The 15,211-nt window shown below is 38.3% G+C and overlaps 1 protein-coding gene across 15 annotated transcripts in view; it reads right to left on the bottom strand.

Moving 5' to 3' along the window:
• The window catches only part of PTPRM (protein tyrosine phosphatase receptor type M), a 505,106-nt gene that overhangs the window by 58,536 nt on the left and 431,359 nt on the right, over positions 1-15,211 (bottom strand). For all 15 annotated transcript variants that reach the window (XM_030011784.1, XM_030011791.1, XM_030011783.2 and 12 more), the window contains one exon: positions 5,227-5,314. In XM_030011784.1, the coding sequence (XP_029867644.1) occupies positions 5,227-5,314 (88 nt within the window). The remainder of the gene's footprint in view (positions 1-5,226; positions 5,315-15,211) is intronic.

Genomic DNA, 15,211 nt, shown 5'->3' with positions numbered 1-15,211 from the left:
CAGGTCAGCCTTTTCAGCCTCTTTATTCACTTTTCCAAGACTAAACATTTATAGAGATGTGACTCTCCGTTACATAACCCATGCTGGTCTGCCCCTACCAAGCTATGTTTATCCAAGTGCTGTGCTATTCTCTGCTTAATTAAGCTATTTATCGGTTTCTTCAGAACAGAGGTTTAGCTCACAGGGCCTTAATTCTAAAAATCCATCTTAAGAAACATACTGCATTAGGAATTTTCTAAGGTGCAGACATAGCTGCTGTTTTTACAGTTTCGGGACCTGATCCAACTTCCACTGAAGTCAGCAGACTCCAGAGGTCAAGCTTGCTTGGACTCATGGTATGTCTTCATCTACATTTTCATGATTTCCTGCATCATTGCCTTACAAGCATTATCACCAGGACAACTCAGGCTAGTAAAGATCTCCATTTTTATATTTCTTGAATTACTTAGGGCAGGATTCAGTTGTCTAAGCACAAGCATCTCATGCCACTTTATATACCCCGGGATATACTGCCTAGCCTTCAGCTGCCACTATGGAATAACACAAGTCTGTCATGTGTACTGTGTCACATTTATTGGTCCTGCACAGATGTCCTAGGTCACCTGAAATGGCACTACATGTCTGTGTTTAGGCAACTGAATCCTGCCTTTGATGACTTGCACACCAATGAGTTCCATACTGGGCAAAACAAGCTTAAATTTCCCACTAAGGAACATCTTAAAAATATAAAGTCCTGTCATTTCTTTTAGACTGATTTATACAATTGAATAATATGCAGCGGTATCTTTTCTTTACCTTTCCTGTTATTTTGTTATTTTCTTTATTTACTCCGTTCTTTCCTTGCAATGATTCTTGCTTTGGATTGGGCAAAACTAAATAAGTTACTTCATACCTATATCTTCATATCGTCTTTTTGCCCTTTTTTCTTCTCACATGCATTCTTTCTAGTACTGCATTCTCAGCTAAATTTCTGGGAATTCTGGAGGTAATGGACTGCTCAGTACCCATTTATTTGCAGTGGAGCTGGAGTGACTCCCTTTTTTAATTGCTTTGAAGACTCTAGTTAACTCCTTACTGCATGGCAACACTTCTTAATCTGAAAAAATTCTTTAGTCAACAAAAGAAGTGTTACTGTGTCTATGCCTGTGCTTACGTCAAGTAGATTTAAACCTAAGAGGTACACAAGCCATATATTCTTCCAACATGTATGCTGATTCTTAAATAGCCTCTAGGTTAACTGTCTAGATTTTTAGGGTATTTTTTTCCTTTATACTTCAGCTGCTCTTGACAATTTTTGTAGCTTTTAAATACTCTCTTCTCCACCTCATTGTTATTTTGATACCCTTCTATCAGGAGATCAAACTTAACTTCACACTGATCACTTAAGCTTTCAAAATTAGTTATGTTAGAATCTATTTTCTTTGTAGAAAATGGTAATAGATAATGAATATTTTATTCTTGCTCCCCTCATGTCACCTACATGTATATGCCAGCCTGCAGACTGTGATCTCAAACAAGCCCCTTGAGTAGCTGGTTGATTAGCATGCCTAGCCAATGACCCTTTCTTGGGATGTGTCCTGCTGATTCTTTGCAAATCAAGCCTTTTACAAATGTCTCATCTAAAATCTTTAGCTGCTTTTAAAAGCTGTGATCAATACTCTCATTTAGTCAGTATTGAGTTAGGTAAAAATAAGTACAAACGCCCTCCCATTCCAAAATTACCTCAGGATATCTCCTGAGGAAAAACCAATAGATTTTACCAAAATCCATGCATAACCCTACATAATTACAGCAGAAACAGAGTTTTTCTTCGGTTAAAAAAAGATTCATTTAGCAGATTCATGCTGGTTTTAGTCCCCAATGAGAAAACACAAAGCTTTTTGTGTTCAGTAAAGAAGGAACATGTTTTCTGTGGGTGACTGGACTGTGGTCATGATTCAGCTTGTTGATACAGTGGCTCACAAGTTGTAGCCACTTTCATACAGTGGTGTTGTGGTTTAACCCCAGCCAGCAACTAAGCACCAATGCAGCCACTCACTCACTTCCCCTCCACCCAGTGGGACTGGGGAGAGAATTGGAAGGAAAAAGGTAAAACTCATGGATTAAGATAAGAACAGTTTAATAGAACAGAAAGGAAGAAACTAATAATGATAATAATAACAATAATAAAATGACAGTAATAATAAAAGGATTGGAATATACAAAACAAGTGATGCACAGTGCAATTGCTCACCACCCACTGACTGATGCCCAGGTAGTTCCCAAGCGGCTATTCCTCCCAGCCCCACTCCCCCAAGTTTATATACTGGGCATGATATTACATGGTATGGAATACCCCTTTGGCCAGCTTGGGTCAGCTGCCCTGGCTGTGTCCCCTCCCAACTTCTTGTGCCCCTCCAGCCTTCTTGCTGGCTGGGCATGAGAAGCTGAAAAATCCTTGACTTAGTCTAAACACTACTTAGCAACAACTGAAAACATCAGTGTTATCAACATTCTTCTCATACTGAACCCAAAACATAACACTATACCAGCTACTAGAAAGAAAATTAACTCTATCCCAGCCAAAACCAGGACAAGTGGGTAGGGCAGGCTTGTAGCCAATTAAGCACACATCACTTGGGTAATGTAAAGCATATTGCCATTTTGACAAGCTCCTGCAATGCTGGCCGCTTGGTGCTATTTTTTTAGTTCCCTCAGAGAACAATGACTACAAGCAATAATGTAACAGTAGTATCTTGGGAAAAATTTAAACAAAGAGGATAAATGGATGGAAAAAAATTGCATTAAATGCTTTACAGAAAAAAATATACATTTCATTATAATCATGTACCTATAGTCAGGGTCATCTGAACCATCACATTTTAAGTCTTTATACACAGCATAAAAGGGCAATTTAGTAAAATGCTTTTCAGCTAAAGCAAATACTTTATACAACTATCTGGGACAAATTTTCAGAAGTGGACCACTAAAATTGTACTCTCAGGCTCTGCGACAAGTGATCATTTATCCAGCAGAAAAACACACAAAATAATTGAACAGTTAACTACCCCATTTGCATACATATATTTAGCAGACGACAAACTGTGGGCAGTTTCAGCCTCTCTTTTAAGATACTGCCTTTAACTCTAATGGATTTTAATTTTAACTTGTTATCTGTGTTTTCACAGACACATAAATAGGAAGTGTTATTGATAACAACTCCATCCAACTCTTTCCTTTTGCTAAATACTGAGGACATTAAAAGTAAATTGACATCTAAATGATCTGAGTTATATTTGCCCTCTCAGAAAGCCTTCAGTATCACTTGTAATTGCCATTGATTTGTGTGTCTAATATCTTTTACTTGTTTTCGCTTGGCTACTCATCACTTCATTACCTCAGACATATAGCACTAGCAGTCTTCTGTTTTCTTCAACCAAAGGGTGTCAAAGTGTGACGCCTAACATGACATTAAAGAGGGGACTGACAACACTAAACCTGACTAAAAGAGAAGATCTATTGTCATACTTTGGGACTGGAAACAAAATTTCACAAAGGAAGGACAAACATGTAGCTTTTTGGTATTCTTATTTATGCCTTCAGTATTTTTACTTAAATGATAGCAGTCATCTAACGTATTGCTACATCCTCACAAAATAACAAGTTTGTTACACCTTAAAGATTGCTTGGAGGGAAACAAGCAAAACCACATCTAGCTAACTTATCTTCTTTTGCATATGCTCCAGCCCATCATGATATTCATGTTCATTTCCCTAGAAGATTCAATTTCCTTTTTCAGTAAGTAGCACAGTATACATCCAAAATACCCAGCAATACTATCATGTCCATTCAGAATGATGTGGCAGACAGCATCTCTTGCTTACCTTGCCTCTGCCTCCGCAAGCATTTCCTGTGGGTTCTCCTTCTGCAGCAAGTTACAGAGCTGTTTTCTCTTTGTAGACTGTCTCAGCCCAGCTGGGCCACAGTGATAATAAGGGCCTATTCATATCACCTACTGTAGGTTACTAAGTTAGGAGCTGGTCTCTCTAGACTCGTTATGCAAGCACTGCAGAGAGGACCTCCTGAGGTGGTGATTCAGAAGCATTCAAATGGGCTCTACTTCTGAATAATTTCTCTAGAAGAGCTGTCCTCTCTGTCAAGTCCACATGATTCGCTGATGAGGAAACTTAGCTAGATCTGTGCCTGGACAAGCACCTAGATTAGGTGCTGAAGTTAGGCAGTGTAAATACGCACTACATACTCCTTCCATAGGTCCTCCAAATGTTCAGACAATCAGTACTGTTTATTCTTCTATGCTGTCCCATGTACCTAGGGTTATACATGATTTCTAAATTCCAGCAGTATCATTAAATGATCCCTCCTTAAAGGCCATCATTCATTTTCATGCTTACAAAACTTCTGACATGCTGTGACTGCTATTTTTTCTCTGCTTATACCTGTTTCATGGTTATCTGGCCAGCTGGTAGAAACACACACGCTTCATATCTTAAACTTAAATTTTGAAGGAACAATCAGGGAAGGGATTATCTCCTACATACACAATGGCAACTTACCCTCTAAGTGCAACAACACCAGTGTGTAAACAATCATATAATTTTACCAAACTTGTTATATTTTCTGCCCCCATGTTCATATGCAGCATCTCTTGCCACGTTTTGCAATCTCACAATGCCAGATATAGGGGTCATTCACCAAAGCATGCTATCATCTCCTCAAGTAATTTGATTATTAGTACATCTAATCTTTATCAAGCTTGGCATTTTTAAGTAAAACATACAGATTCTGTTTTTTTCCTTAGAGTCTGTCTAGCATTAAGAGGGTAAGTCAGGATAGCTGTCACTGTTATTAAGGAATACTTAAGCAGCAGTATTGTCCACTCCTACAATATACAGAACCCAATATCAAGGTACCAATACAACCACGGGTACTCTCACTAAGCTGCCACAAGCAGTCTGGGAGCTGTTAGAGCTGAGTACTGGTTAAAGGTGTCATTCTCCATTAGCCAAACATTGATTACAGGATTGAAGGTATACAGAGGGCTAGTTGAGAAAATGCATTAAATCTGACAGTTTTCTCAAAAAAAAAAAAAAAAAGTAACATCTTCCCTCACTTTTCCTCATTACAGAAGAGGAATATAAGCCTGATGTGAGCACAGGGCTGATGGTCATTCTTATCCAGTTCTGAAGGGAAGTTAACACAGTGGACAATTATGTTGTCAACACTTACATGCAATGATATTCCCATATCTATTTTTCATTCTGTTCTCATCTTTCTTAGCGGAATCCCATGGTGCAGACTGTCCTTCAAAGAAACTCTAAAAAAGGAAAGAAAGTGACATTAAGAAAAGCATGCAGCAACAGTTACCTTACAGATAAACCAAGGAGAAAGGCAAACAGTACTTGCAGGTATGGTTGTTAAAGTGTCATTTAACTGATTCTTTTATTGAGCAAAAATATGAGTCTCCTGTTTAAATGGTATTTATGCATAGCTCCAGATGTTATCTAAAATTTGACATGAGAGTATCTATGTAATAGCAAGAAGAATTACTTGCACGTGAAATGCTATTAAACCTTTCCAAAGTTGCATGCTTGCAACACTAAGAGTCCTTCATTTGTGCTATCCAGATTCTCCACATAATTCTCATACACACACAGAGCTGAAGGAGCTTCAGTGTTGGAGTTGCTCCAGTATTTGAGTGCAGAACTACACACTGTACTAACATGTTTTATTTTTGTCATATCCACAAATTTCAGTTACTTCTTGGCAGATTACCTCATGGATCTGTACATATATAGACATTTCTAAAAAATTTAGATTCAACTAGCATGTATGTGTCTTTTTTTTTAAACATAATTTATGATACCACCAACATGATTATTTTGTCAGAGAATAAAAATAATGTGATTTTGTGAAAGATATAATCTAATATTCACCCAACCTCTGTGCTGTAGTTAATAAATCTAATGTAAATAAGAAAGTTGAAGGTGCTAAAAATATATTTTTACGTTACTAAAACACACAAGCTGTCAAATGGGCTGCAAGCAAGTTGTTATGTCCTACCTATCCTGTGCATCCTGTGGTCTAAAAGAGCATTTGCACAATTTCTTATTTTACCCATTGTATCTCTAAGTCATCTAATGTAGATGCATTTTATCATTTTGCATTGAAATATTAATCTAGTCTTAAAAATATTTAGTTGCCAAACAAAGCAGTGGACTTCTATCAGGACAATGGCTGGTCTTAACTCATGTTTTGATCTTTTTACTACAATGACCAGTAGATTAAATCTTCTGATTCAAGAGGGACATGAATGTACATGATTTATTTTTCTGGTAACAGAAGCCAAAAAATGGCTAAAAGTCCTAAATTCAATAGGGAAAACTTCAGGAAGTTTGTACCTCTTGGAAGACCTCAACACTTTCTGAGTGGTTTAAAATAGATAATGCCCATTAAATGGACTACAATTAATGTCCTTTGCCCTCACACTTGAAATGCATTATTGAATCCCAATGATTTCCATTAGTAAAGAGCATAAAAATCAAAATAAACCCTTGATCTCTTACTGAAGTCAATGGAACACAGGGGCATTCAGTGTCTAAAATGAGTTTTCTTTTAATAAGTTCACTACAGTACTGGTTTCCAATTTATGATATGGAAACTCCTGGGAATACATGGATTATTTCTAAAAAGTTCATAAATAATAACTTAAGAAAAACAGAAGCCTTGTCAAAAGGCTTCAGTTTGTTTGTCCTTCATCTCTCCACATTTAGAAAAATTTTAAAGGTTTGTAAATTGATTGTAAAATGACTAAAACCCACTAATATAAATAAGTTTCTCCTTAATCACAGCATACCATCATTGGGTACGGCTCTGAGAAATGCAGATTGCTGTCAGGATAGAGAAGTGGAACCCTGTAAATCCTAAAATAATTTACAGCTTTGTGGCTGTTTACCAAAAAGGCGCCAATCATTATCTGATTATGTATCTGCCAACAGCAGCTAAAGCAAGCAAGCCCTCCCACTTCAGAGCACTCTCAACTCAGGCTGGATGGAAAATACTTTTGTAATAAGCCAGACTGAATGGCATAAGGAATTGCTCTCCACGTGCAAAGACCTATGTCTCAATTTCTTGCAGAGTTCACGCTTACTCTCAGACAACACTGGATGGTGAACAATTAAACATAGTTAAAGGCAAAATAGGGATGGAAATGTTCAGCAACAAAGCTCCAAAGGCAGAACAAACTAATCATTCATCTGACTTAAAACTTGACCTGGTATCCTCCTCAGGATTTTGCGTTTCAGGCAGCTAGATAGACTACAGAGAATTCTAGTTTTCTTACAGTCCTGCTACAGACTAGTACAGAATTGATCCATAAGACATTACCCAGCAAGTGGTTTTGGGTTTAATTCATTAAACATTACATATGCTGTTACAGAGAAAGAGTCCTGCTGATACAGCTTCCAAGCCTACACCTTGAAATATGGAGGACCCAAATATACTGCTAGGGACTTCTTGCTTCTCCCTGTCCCACTAATGAACTTTTACAAAATTGCTTTAAACCAATCGATTAAAGTAAATCTCTGGAGACAGCTGGAAAGATTTTCACTGCATTGCATTCAGGGAAGATATACAATAGGCAATGTACTGGTTTGGGCAGCTCGTCTGCTTCTCCCCTGCTAATGTACGGGTTCAATTTCTCCCACCTGTTTGGAGCTTCTGAAAACAATGATAAGCTTAATGAGCCTTACAGATAAAATATTTCCTAATAATATGTCTGCAACATAGTTAATTTTATTCTTTATCATACATATATATCAAACCACACACAATAACGAAAAACAGGAGACAGATTTATGTTTCCAGCTGCTGCATATTGACTTCACTTTCTGTATTAAAAATGTATTATAGAAAAAGAACTCCAGATATATGTTTTTCTTTGGGTTTTTATCAATAAATTAATGAATGAAATAAAACCTATCGCATACGGAAAATAGACGTAATTTATGTGGATCCATTTTTCTGTTTAATTCATTTTGGGATACACACAGGTATTTCAGTAAGAAGTGTACAGAAAAGATAATTTGAAGGAAGAGGTATTACGGTGCAAAAGCATAATAAGAAACAGTTATTGTAAAAGACATCTGGAGTGTCACTTCCTGAATTCCCCATGTGCTGCCATTACACAAACTGCAACAGAATGATAATCCACAATGAATTATAAGGAGAAATCCCATTTGTCCCACAAGTAAAGAACAGAGCAGATACCTTGTAACAGATGATCTGTCAAGATCTTCCCTTACTTGTGAGAAATATACGTTTCATTACAGAAATTTTTTTAATGTTTATCCTGACATATCACTCTCCAGGGAGACTGCTGCACAGCAGCCCACACATTATTTTAGTGGTTATTCATTCTAATTCATACTTAAAAGTTTTTTAAAAATGTGGACTATTAGGAAGAAATATGCTCCCAAACAGCTTCATTCCACCAAATGTCTGGCAAGGGCAATGGAGAATTGAAAATGAGTGTAGGACATTTCTCAAATAATTTAAAATAAGTATTTCTGTAACTCAAATCACACAAAACCTTGCCTACCCAGCCTCCAGGATCTACTTGAAAAATGAAACACTTTTCAAGCCAGCTGTTCTTACAATATGCAATGTCAACTGTCATTCTGTTATTAGAAAATATTTCAATAATCAGGATAAAACAGTTCCTGAAAAAAACTAAATTACACGGAACTGCATATGCAACATGAGAACTGGTCAGTGATGCAGCAGCAGGATCATCTTAGGATGAATGTGAAGCTTTTGCTTGCTTTAACTCAGTGCTGCAGTGGTTTCCATTAAAAATTAAATATTTGCCAAGGGCTAATTCACTGTGACCCTCAGACTAGAAAATAACTGCAATATCTCAAATGAGAGGGGGAGATAATAATTGCAAATACAGATTCTTTAAATTATTCCCTTTCCTCATTTAAAATTTATAAGACCAGAAAATATTGGAAGGGACCTATATAAAAGTACAGTTTGAAAGGCTGGAATGCGGAGAATAGGGTGAGATCTTCAGGATACAATTTGTAGCTCTGTTGATTGTTGTTTTTGGCAACACACTTTCCATCCTAGATTTTCATGCTTCTAATTAAGGATAGTAAAAATAATGCATCTTTGTAAGCATTTTAAGATCTACAAATGTAAAGTGTTGAGTGGAATTACTATTTTTATCATGAATCCAAAGCCAAGAAGCAACTTTTTCAAAAAATACTTCATAGTTGCTAGGTGACAACAGTGTAGACTCCTACAATGTCATTTACAAAATGCAATGTCTTACTAGCAAAGAAATGAGAAGTTAAGGACATCATAAATCTTGCTCTGCCTACTTAATAAGCAAGAATATTATGTACAGAAATGCGTATTTCACTGTGTAACAATCTTAAGTTTGATCTGTGGCTTTGTTTTTAAATGTGTGACTCTATGATGTCTGATTTTCCCGATTGACCCTAAGTTTCTTCACTGATAAGATCAATTTTTCCATTGCTATTTCTAGATAACCAGATTAAGATGTACTTTAGCAAAATGAGTAATTTGACCTATTCAGTTCTAAATGCCTCTGGATTTGTTTTTAAGCTACATGCAGAGAGTTACACACAGTCTACTTTAGGCCAGACCAGATAACTAATGGCGGTCCTAATGGAGGTCCTTGTCTAAATTTAATTAGCTATAGAGGAAACCTATATTTCTACCCATAGGTTCTTTGAGTTGTAGCTAAATTAGATGCCTATAATGCCCTGATTTGGATAGTGAAGATACATTATTAGTTTTACCTATATCACCCTTTACTAGTGCTGTGTCCTCTTTATATGTGGAGACTACAGATGGAAAAAAATGCATCCATTAAGCTCTGAGTTAAGATCCCAGCATTGCATTAGACTCTTCTTTGTATTTACAAACCCTAGTAAACACACATTTTATTTTAAGCAAGTCCATAAATGTTTGGAGGACAAGGGCCCTCAGGCTCATTTAATGAACAGTGCAAGATTTATGAGTACAGTAGATCTGTCAGTTCATTGGTTTTTCAGTGTTCAGAATCTGCAAAATATCTGCCATGCGAGGATGTTCTTGTTACTTAACAACATTAACTGTTTTTTTTAAACAGAAAATTGAAATAATCACATTCAGTTTGTTGATAACTGAGTATTTAGATTGTTAAGGAATTAAGAAGGAAGAGTCATTGATAGTTACGTTAAAGAAATTGCAGAGAGGACCAAGCTATGAAACAACATTTTTAATCTTCTAGTCACTTTGAGGAAAGATTTTATCATTGAAAATGCATCACCTGCAAGTAATAGATCACCCCAAGTGTTTGTGAGCAGTGGTAAATGATTTTACTGATGGAAACCCACTGTATGCAAGCAGCTTTTCATACTTCAATCATTGCTTTGGTCACTGAAAGAATTTGTGGATGACAGCGTGCCACTAGAGAATATATTCACCATCGGCTTTTTCTCCTCTGTCAGTTTCAATCACTGAGAATTATGTCCAGTTTTCAAATAATGGAATTAAAAAAAACCATTTTACTATGCCTGCCCTTGAAAACTGTCTGTTGCAAGAGCCAATGTGAAAATCTATCTAATCAATGTAAACTGCCTTCAGCAGATATAAAGCATTTACCAGTGTGTTACTGTAACCTAGGTCTGAACATAGAAGAAGAAAAAGCCAGTAAAGATTGTTGCAAACAGAATACATTGATGTTATCACCAAACATCCCTCATTCTGTTTGGAATTTTCTGAAAAAATTAGGCTGATAGTTTACATAAGGTTTTCTGAGTGTGAGATAAATGGTCCAAATCAGTCTTAAAGCAGATATACAGTTATAGTTTGACACACAGCAACTCTCTAATACTGTTCCTGATGCTCCTTTATGTGGTTGTGTCTCCTTGAACTCATGTTAAGAAAAAAAAAAAGAAACATCCATTCATAAAGGCTTGCATAGCCAGAGGTGGGAAACAGAGTCTCTTCCTTCTTGGGTGTCTATATTACACACAAGAAGCATACAAAAGCAAAAGTCCTTCTGGTCTTTTGAGACACTGAACATCATAGTCACTGCCTACATTAAATGTTGAAATGGAAGGGGAACTGTTACCTCCTCCACTGACTAACTGCAGCATAACTTACCATTCAGATTTCAAAAAAAGGGACTAAAACCACATGGTAAGACAAAATCTGGTACTAATTCTGTCATATTGGTGTGCTCATTTTTCAGCGGCAAGATGCTTTAAGTTACTATATTTTCTAATACATTTGTATTTTTAAAGTCACAGGCTTTGGTACTCCCTGGACAGCTGGCCAGTCTAGTCAAGTTGCATAATGAAAACATATTAAAATGATTGAACTGCTTTGGTGTGGTATCTTTAATGACATGGATACTTGTAGAAGTTAGCATGAGATAGCTCTAGTTGACAATAGCATTAGCAAATGCATATGAAATTTAGTTAACACTATAGGATAACAGATTAGCTCAGTTATAAGAACAGAGAAGTAACTTAAGTGAAAGTGACTTGTCAGTCACTGTGAGAGCTGTGAAGGTGTTGCACACCTTCAAGAATAGCAGATTGTGAGTGCCAGCCATGGTGAAAGCTAGTTTTTAGGCACCAAGTGCATTTGGACAAGATAATCAAGAATTAGGTATTCTTTTCTACCCAGTCCTGTATCTGACAGTGTCCTGGGTTGCTCGGGGAGAGGACCCAGAGGACAAGGGAGGAGGCCCCCTGAGAGGCACTGAAGGAGAACACATGGCATGGCTGGATCCACCATGCAGACCCACCCAACTTCTCTCCTGGACCACGTCTTCTCTGCTGCAGAACAGGGAAGTTGTGCAATTTGTAAAATTGCCTGTATCTGTGACTGAAATATTTTGGTAGCTGAGTACATTTAGTCTCCAATGACCAACTGTCATTTGGTCTTAAACCATGACAATACTGCAAAAGGGAGCGTCATGGAGTACTTCTGTAATAACTAACAAAGAATTACTTTCCATTTATTTTTTAAACCAACCTATTTATGAGATTTGTTGATGCCATTTCTTATCTGGGTATCTAACACTGCCACACCTGAAGTTCACTTTTAAGATTCAACAACAGGAATAGAAATCTTTATAGATTCTGCAGAAAGCTTTAAAAATTTGATAGATAACCTAGTTTCTATAGGCTTTCAGAGCCAATTCCATTTTACCTACTTAAGTTTTAAAAACTCCATTACTTTCATTCCTTTAAAATTCTTTAAGACTGCCATATAAGGAAAGATTTTAGAAATATGGTGAAATGTGAATTAGTAAGAGGACTGCAATAGAACATACAATTAAAATTCTAATTTAGAAACTTATTCCCTAGCATACTAGATAGCAATAACTTGACCTCATTAATCTTCCAGATTTATCTCCAGCAGAAAAATATAGTATGTTGATAGGATTTTATGATCCTTTTTTTATAGAAGGGACCCTTTGGGTACAATATGCACACTTGCACTGTAACTAATGTGCAGGTTATATTATTTTTAACTTGTGTGTAAAAAAAATTAAAGTTGGTCTCAAGCAGTACTTATTTCCTCTCATGAAAATAGATTTCCTGCTTCTGGGGGATTTATTAAATAGTTTTCATGTGCAGCACATGGGATTTTCATATCTCCCCATTCCTCCCTGTTTTGGGTTTGTGTGGCAGGTTTTTGGTAGCGGCGGAGGGGCCGCAGGGGTGGCTCCTGTGAGAAGCTGCTCGAAGCTTCCCCGGCTCCAAGTCGGACCCGACTCTGGCCCAGGCCGAGCCCGTCAGTGACGGCGGTAGCGCCTCTGGGAGAACAGATTTAGGAAGGGGAACCTGCAGCGAGTGGGGGGAGTGGGATGTGAGAGGAACCCCTCTGCAGACACCGAGGTCAGTGAGGAGGAAGGAGGGGAGGAGGGGCGCCTGAGGCGGTGGATGCCCCTGCAGCCCGCGGTGAGACAAGACGGCAGGCTGTCCCCCCCAGCCCATGGAGGGGAGCGGGGGAGCGGAGGCCCACCTGCAGCCCAGGGAGGAGCCCACGCCAGAGCAGGGGGATGCCCCCGAAGGTGGCCGTGACTCCATGGGAAAGCCCGCGATGGGGCAGTCTGTGACTGAAGGGCTGCAGCCCATGGGAAGGACCCATGCCGGAGAAGTTCATGGAGGACTGTCTCCCGTGGGAGGGACGCCCCGGTGGAGCAGGGGCCGAGTGCGGAGTCCTCCTCCCCCTGAGGAGGAAGGAGCGGCAGAGACCAGGTGTGGCGAGCTGACCCCAACCCCCATCCCCTGTTCCCCTGCGCCGCCGGGGGGAGGAGGTGGAGAGAACCGGGAGTGGGGTTGAGGCGGGAAGGAGGGAGGGCTGGGGGGAAGGTGTCTTAAAATTTGGTTTTACTTCTCATTATCCTGTTTTGATTTGATTGGTAACAAGTTAAATTGATTTCGTTTTTTTTTTCCCTGAGTCAAGTCTGGGTTTTGCCTGTGACCGTAAGTGGTGAGTGATCGCTCCCTGTCCTTGTGTCAACCCGCGAGCTTTTCTTTAAATTTTCTCCTCATCCCACTGGGGCTACAAGTGGGAGGAGTGAGCAAGCGGCTTCATGGTGCTTTGTTACCAGCTGGGCTTAAACCACGACACTCCCCCACATTTTTTTTAACACAATATGTAATTAAAAGTTTTGTTCACAACTATCACACCTCGTACATTTTTAAGAAGACAGTGAACTTGAGCAACACTCATGACTGTAATGTCTGTAAACATAAAGTGAATGAACACAGGCTACACTGAATACCAACTACTTCTGTGCTTTGATAGGAAACCTCTTCTGGGGAAATACAGAAAGACATTGATCACCACACAGGCACTACCCACCCTTTTGTGAACAAAATTATCTGCTTCATTATTTGGTAACGCTGCTATCTCCTTGCTTCCTCCCTACGTTGTTCCAAAGGATGTAATTACACATGTTAATTGCACACTACACTAGTAAAAGATGGTGCAGAGTTATTTATTTCTTACTGAGAATTCCTACTTATCAAGACACAGGTATTTATACAAAAGGGGCAGGACTCAAGGTTACATAGTGCACTGAATGTGTAGATAAGGTTTTAAGATAAATTCTGAGTTAACTTTTTTATACCATCTTTCGAAGGGTAACATGTAAATACCTCAAATGACTTGGAGAGAAGGAAAATACTCAGCCTGATCACTATGACATCGTTTGAATGAAGCCAAAAAGGAGAGGTATCTTAAGATATTGAGTGAAGGCAGAGACATTAACTCTGAGCTAATGCAGGTATCCAAGATACCATTACAACCATCTAACTATGACTTAATTCAGGGAAGTTAACAACACTGTTATTGTTATTGTTATTATTAATGGTGATGATGATGATGATAAAGTGCCTCTTTTGCTCCCGTCTTGGAAAACTTACTTCACTTTCCTGTATTAGAGGACAAGGTATCCAAAGTAGCTATTGGCTGCCAAATTATCAGTGTAATCACTCCTTTTTCCAATGTCACTGTGGTAACTTCTGGTGCTCTTTTGTTGCAGTTGTTTTACAAGTAGCCACAATGACAGACCCCTAGAACTTTCAGACTAAGCAAGTTGCAATATTGCTGTTAATGGTGCCACAGGCTTTGATTTTTTGCATCACAGATCTGCACTACTTGCTAAGACTCCTTGAGACTTCCTGTTGAGTAAGCTTTGCAGAAGAGAAGATATGACATCCTGTTTTACCTAGCAGCAGTTTCCTCCAACTCCTCTTTCCTCCTTGGCTGCAACTCTGCTTCTTACTTCCTTTCCCTCTGTTTGAAGTTACTTACATTTACATAAGGATGTCTGTATGCCTGTGCTTTGCTACTCTATTAGAATTTGGAAAACAGTGGGTTTGTCTCTTGTTTTTTGTTTCCAATTTTTAATCAAGAAACTCTTTTTCAAGTGCCCTTCTGCCAAACAAAACATTCCTTCCACAATACTACTTAGAACTCAGAAGTACATCACTCCTAGATTTTCTCTGTTGAACTCAGAACATTAACAGGCAGATGAATTCCACAAAGTGTTTTTAGGTACCTTAGAGCTTTGAGAATATTATTTGGGATCTTTTTGTGCACTTTAAATTTTTAATTCAAAAAACTAATAGAAGATTTAAATATTTCTTCTGAGTCTAGCCCATTTTTCCTCCTA

The sequence above is a fragment of the Aquila chrysaetos genome, chromosome 4 (genome assembly GCF_900496995.4).
Source record: "Aquila chrysaetos chrysaetos chromosome 4, bAquChr1.4, whole genome shotgun sequence".
Classification (NCBI taxonomy): domain Eukaryota; kingdom Metazoa; phylum Chordata; class Aves; order Accipitriformes; family Accipitridae; genus Aquila; species Aquila chrysaetos.
Note: the sequence above shows the minus strand (reverse complement) of the source record. Positions and strands in the feature narration are given on the sequence as shown.